The sequence below is a fragment of the Perna viridis genome, chromosome 3, assembly GCF_037379345.1.
Source record: "Perna viridis isolate PV_CMFRI_1.1 ecotype Kerala chromosome 3, ASM3737934v1, whole genome shotgun sequence".
Classification (NCBI taxonomy): Eukaryota; Metazoa; Mollusca; class Bivalvia; order Mytilida; family Mytilidae; genus Perna; species Perna viridis.
The window spans coordinates 24,113,908-24,120,506 of NC_142447.1; the positions used below are offsets into that span (position 1 = coordinate 24,113,908).

The 6,599-nt window shown below is 31.4% G+C and overlaps 1 protein-coding gene across 1 annotated transcript; it reads left to right on the forward strand.

Annotated features, from left to right (window-relative positions):
• The first annotated feature begins 2,910 nt into the window (after positions 1-2,910).
• LOC148621537 (transient receptor potential cation channel subfamily M member-like 2) lies at positions 2,911-5,472 on the forward strand. Its single transcript, XM_088576037.1, has 4 exons — positions 2,911-3,072; positions 4,109-4,284; positions 4,983-5,075; positions 5,274-5,472. Exons 1-4 carry the CDS (start codon positions 2,996-2,998, stop codon positions 5,345-5,347), a joined length of 420 nt encoding a protein of 139 aa, XP_088432163.1. The 5' UTR covers positions 2,911-2,995; the 3' UTR covers positions 5,348-5,472.
• Positions 5,473-6,599: the final 1,127 nt, after the last annotated feature.

Consider the following 6,599-nt stretch of genomic DNA (forward strand, 5'->3'; position numbering starts at 1 on the left):
CAGACAAAAGCTGAGATGAAATTGAATCTGAAACAAAACTAGAATGTGACTCCGTGAACTCAAATATTTATAGCTGCTAGGGGCATGTATTTGTGAGGTATAAGCTTTTTGCTGGGGACAATAGTGTCGCAACAAGTTTCAAAGGGTTTTATCTTCTTTGAACTTCTTTATGATTGGTGTCTCGAGCTGACTTTTTGTTGCTTAATTATTACCAAATTACACTCACTTGCAATGTGGTAGATGGTGATGGCGAAGCCTCGTGTGTAGCACGTCAAGTCATTCCCGTTTTTTTATTATTGTTGTTTTTATGTATGTATGTGTGTATGTAGATGGTTATTGTGTCCGGTTTTCACGCTCATGTCATATATTTGGACTTTTTGGTGCATCTGAAGTTTCTAAATATTGACGCTTCGGTATTTTTGGTTGAAAATTTATATTTGATAATTGACTGAAATTTTTGACATATTGTAACTTTGCTATACTTAATTTCCATTGATACTCAGATACTTTCGATGTTCTTTAAATCTATCAGAATATAACTAATAGATGAATAGATAGTTATCTTGATTGATTGTAGAGTTATGTTCAATTGAAGTTTATATTTTGCTTTTCAAGATGACAAAGTTTCTTTTTTTTCAAATGTAAATGCATTGTTTTGTATCTTCTAGACACATTGAGTCGGTGGTGTTTTTATTGTGTTAACTCCCAAAGGAAATATTCCATAGGTTGACATGTCAATCAAATCAGACACACCATTATGACTCCGCCCTAGTACTAAATCTCTGATATCCCACGCACTTTGTCGAGGAGCAGGACTACTAATATATAAATATTTGGTCCGGGAGATATGTTAAACAACATTGCAAACCATATTAAATAGTCGAGTTTAACTTTCATTGAACAATAATTTTATGACAGTTTATTTACAAAGGTAACCTACAAGTTCGTATCGACAAAGATTTGATTTAATTTCTCTGCTATTTGGATCACTTAATTGAAGTCTGTTTCTCCTTATTTTTTAGAAAAAAAATCAACAATACTTATGATATTGTTTGCAGGTAGTCGAAGAAGATCAACCATCAGCATGGAGTAAAATGAAATTATGGTTTTCAAGCATCGGAAATAAGTTTGAGTTAGCCGCAAATTTAATGTTATTGATATCCATCTTAGTCAGATTTTTATTACCGACGGGTATGTTCAGATGGGCTAGATACTCCTACAGTATAACGGCTGTTCTTTATTGGTGGATTAGTATGCGGTTCTATTTTGTACACAGACACATCGGTCCCAAAGTTGTTATGATTGGTAAAATGGTAATTGAGATATTTTGTCCTCGTTTCTATCTCGACTGAAATAGATCGATGGATAATGAAACCATAGACATAAAATGTGATATGCGACGAGGTGATTGTGCATCTATAAAGAATGGAAATATGATATACATAAATAAAACAAGAAGCTTGAAATGATATGTACATCAATAGCCCATGTTTACTTCGAATATTGAAATTGATAGCCATGTCACTTTGTTGGCTGAACGCCAACTTTGCAATATCAACTTCGGGTGTTAATCTGACTGTATGAGAGGAATAAAAATATAAATATGTTGAATATAGGTTGGAATTCGTATTATAAGGATTAAAAACTGATTTCAAGAATTTATGGATGTGTAAAATTGGATCATTCACTAACAAACCTAACATAAAATCATTTGGACTATTTGTTTTTCGGAGTGAATGGTTTGATTTTACACATCGATAAATACTGGAAACACAGTGTAAAATTCTTATTGAAAGTTAAAGGGGTTATGTTGATCATGTTAATGAAGATTCGTTAAATCTGATAAACAATTAATGTAAAAAATTCCATGGTTTCTAATTCAAGAAGATTTGAACGTTTTTAATATTTCCTGGTATGCTAATCACGAATTACGGGTATGAGTAATAAAGGTATAATTTTCATTTAAAATTTTCCAAGCGAATATCATTTTCGCTGTCAATAACAAAATACTCTAAAATATGAATAAAGAATTTAGACGATATATAAACAAACCTAGTTCCATTTCAAGATGTTGTGGGTTCCCTCTTTTTTTTTTTTTTTTGGGGGGGGGGGGTTATAACTGACCACTCAAGTATTTTGCAGGGTGCAAATGATACATCATTTTTTATATATATTCAACTTTTAAGGGAAAACATCGTTTTTATTCGTAGTTACATTTATATTTAGATTTTTTTTCAGCTTACAGATTTGGTTTTTATCATCATGATTTTTGTCGTTGTTGTAATCAGCGCTGGAATCGCTTATACTGCAAACATATATCCCAACTCCATATTCAACTGGGCGACTGTGAAGAAAATTGTTTTTTATCCGTACTGGCAAATGCACGGCGAATTATTTTTGGATTATCTTCGAGGTATGTACATGTATAATACATAAATTAATACTAAAGTCTGTTTTGTTAAATACTTTTCATTGCAAGTCATAAGAATGTTCATATTTTTGCAAAACCAGAAACATTAAAATTTATCGGTCACCACGACTTCTGTGAATTGTATGTGATGCAGCAACGGCTAGCGCTAACTTGCCAAGAATTGATGCAGTATAATACCAATCAATGACACAGTTTGAACGAAAGGTAGTATCAGCGGTCAATTTGTTTTCGATTCATAAAATCTAAAAAGGACTGAAAAAAAACTGGGTGAGCAATACCATAAACATATTAATTATATTAATAAAATCAACTCTTGTCACAAAACTTAGTATGAAGGCTGCCATTTTTGAGTTGATTTGTAAGCCTTTTTTATATTTTACTTTCAAGAAAGATTACTAGGAATTTGATTCTACTGCAAACCTATACTTGCTAATACGCAAATCACGACGAAATGTATAATAACTTATTTTTATAGGCAGAGAACCGGATCCACCCGGAGAATGTACAGAAAATCCTTTGTTGTATAAGAACGGAACGCTGCCAGCGTGTCCTGTTAAATTTGACATGGTTTCAATGATAGCAGTTGTTTATCTCATTCTCTTGAATATCATTCTCCTAAATGTTTTGATTGCTATGTTTTCGTAAGTTTTAAATTATACTTCCGATTACTGGAAATATGTACAAAATGTTTGTCGTAATAATATAATTTCAAATGCATATCCTGCCAAATATGTTTCATACATATTGCATACCATTGTATTACTCTAAAATAGAGAGCCTTGGTTGTTTTGCGCATGCAAAATTAAATTCAATTTTGGTAATTTTTGTGTTCATTCCCGTATGCACTTGGTCGTTTCCCAACCTTTGAAATTTATGCGTTCAAAAGATGAGGTAAGAAGCCGTTGATTGTATGCAATTTATTCATGTGCTTTGTATGAATGAGAAATCACTATCATGAGGTGACAAAATGAAGGAAACTCATATTATATTTTAAACAAAAATACGTACACATGTGCGCTATTTATAAAAAAACGCCAATAAAAGATTAATATGAACAACATTCGAGATAAACGACTTATTCAAATGGACAGACGCGTCTTGTGGTAAACGATTTGGTTCTTGGAATGCATGGTTCTTATAAATAGACTAAATAGACACGCTTTGTGTAAGAAGAATTGAAGCTAAATGTATAATTACTGCAAACGTATTAATTTTCGCAGTTGATGATTTTACGTGAGGTGAACATACTTGCGGATGTCAATTTTCGCGGTTTGAAAAAATAGCTAGCGTTATATAAGTATTAAATTAATTTTGTGCGCTTATACTTTCTGGCGGTTTTCTATTCAAGGCGTAAATGGCGAAAATTAATACGTTAACATGGGTTTCCTTATGTATGTAGACATTCGAGTATATTATTGATAAACAATCAATACAAAAATGCAGTACTTGTACTTGGTAAACTTTCCATTTATACTATGTATAATGATGGGAATAGAAAGTGTGGTACGTAGGGAAGGGGGCGTGGAATTCGGATTCGGTATGCCAGAATAAGTAAATCAGTTAACAAATTGTAACATATATAATAATATATTGAGTTTGATATCATTCAAGAGCTGTATCAATCTACTGCTAATTATGTTTATTATTATCTCTGATTTAGAATTTAATTCATTTCAGTTATACATTTCTAAAAGTCCAGAGCAGAGCCGGAAAAGTTGCCAGATTTCATAACTACTTTCTTGTCTACAAATACAGCAATATGCCTACCTTAGTGGCTCCATTCAATTTGATCAATCTTTTGTACAGAATAGTGCGTCATTGTTGTCGAGGATGTAGGAGGCATAATGCATTTAGTAAGTCTAATTTACGTATTTAATCATGCATCTGTCCGTGAAAACAACATATTTACATACAATTTTAGTTGATTACTTATTAAATTGCAGTCTTTCTAAAAATCAGACAGGTGATTTATGCATGTCAAAAACCCACCAAATTCAGTTTTATTTCATGTCAATAAACGGTTACTGATCACATAACCATTCATAGTATTTCCTTTGGTTGTTGCGCTTTCGAGAAAAAATTATTAAGATTGTATATAAAATTGGCAATTTGCAAGAGTTTTTGTTGTTGACATGGGTTCATTTTATTGATTTTAGTGGGAAATGAATGTTTGATTTTCTAAAAAGTGCAGATCTAAATACAACAATAGAAACAATGTTCTGTTGCAAAGAGATAAAAAGACTGAAGTCTTCAGCTAGAAAATTTCAAAGTCGATATTACGAAGTATGTATCTTTGCCATGAAAACAGGATTACTTACAACGCCAAAGTTTTCTAAGTTCGATTAAACCGGTCGTGAAATCATATAAGCAACTCTGATGATATTTACTTAAGAACGCTATTCTACCAGTGCATTTTTAAGTATCTCCCGTTCTTAGTTCATTTTTTTTTTTCATAGTTTATGTTTTAAAATTTTTGTTCGTGCTAACTATGGTGTTTTGTCTTTGTGTTTTGGGTGGGTATTTTGTAAATCACACGGTATTTGCTTTTTAGAGATGAGACTTGACGAAAATAATTTACTGGAAGAGGTATTCTACGAATCCGAGGCACTACAAGCAACTTTGCTTAGACAACTAGTGCCAAACGGTAAGTATTACTCTTTCAAAAATAAGAAGTTAAATTCAAATTGTTCAGTAATTAAAAGTATAATAATAAATAAAATTTAGTGTAGTCAATTATGTAAAGGAAAAAGTACAAAATCAAAAATTAAAGCATGGCAAAACATTTCTACGCCGAAAATTTTCTCCTTAATATATATTCAAATATATTCTTTATCTTTTTTAGATTTCAGCGTAAAGGACCTAATGAAGTTTGTGTTAAACACAAAGGAAAATGATTTTGGAGATGATAGTGTATAATAACTTTCAAGTACTAACTACTATTATTTCCTTGAAGGCCATAAATATCTACGTAACAGACCTGAATCAGGGTTATCAGGAAATTCGTCTCAAAAGGTCTCTTAATTTTTTTATTTTTTTGTTTTGTTTTGTTTTGTTTTGTTTTGTTTTTTGTTTTTTGTTTTTTTTGTTTATTGTTTTTGTTTTTGTTTTTGTACTGTTGTGACCACTGCTTTACCGATTCTGACGCGATAGCATGCAAATACTAATTAATCACCATCGATATATTTACGCCGCAACTGAAAAGAGACGTTATGGGCGCCGTAAAACCTAAGATTTAACCCAACATTTCGTTTGGAAGCCTGTACCAAGTCAGGGCCATTGTGATACCAGCTGATCCAGTGGTGTAATATCTAGTTTGCCAGATTTGTTTTGGACTTGACTAGATTACGGATCATATAGTGTTGGGTAATTTTGTTGTTACCCTTATTTTCAAAACAAAACCAGATTATATATATGAAATAACCCACATACACATGACTAAAATTTGCATACGTAATTTCAGGTATAATTTTACTTCACTTTAAGTTTCCATACTGCGTGAAAGTAAATCTGCTAAAGATTCTTGGTTTTGTTATTTTTTGGCAATATTTAAACGGATGTGGCTCTTCATCATGTTAAACTAGTATGATATTATATTTCGTTAATTTACATTTTAGTGTGCAGATTACTGTTGTAACATCGTTTATATTGATTATAATGTATAATTTTCATTCTTATGTATTTATGTAATTTCGTACTTTCAAAATAACATTTTCAATAAAAGTTAAAATTCTCCATTTTATCAGGCAGTTTATTTTTGTGAGCAAGCAATTTTATTCACATGTATGGTTAAGTATTGTCAATGCTCTCCGTTTTGTTACTTATATCTGCACATTCTTAGCTTGCTGTAAACATAAAGATAGACATTAAGCACGTTATCTAGTATATGTATAGTATATTTTATTTAAGAGTACAGAGTTTAACCTCTGAATTTCACCATTCAGCTTCCATATAACATTATGTGAAAAGATCTGGGACCACCTTTCAAAGACTTTGTTCATATAAATACATTTGTGAGATAAAGTATGTGAAGGTATAATGATACGTTGAAATTCATATACGTATTTGATTCATGATGTATTTGAAAGACATCTGAAATTAAAACAAATATTGAAACTGGGAAATGACAATAATAGTAAAACAGAAAACAATAATCGATTCAGACTAAGAT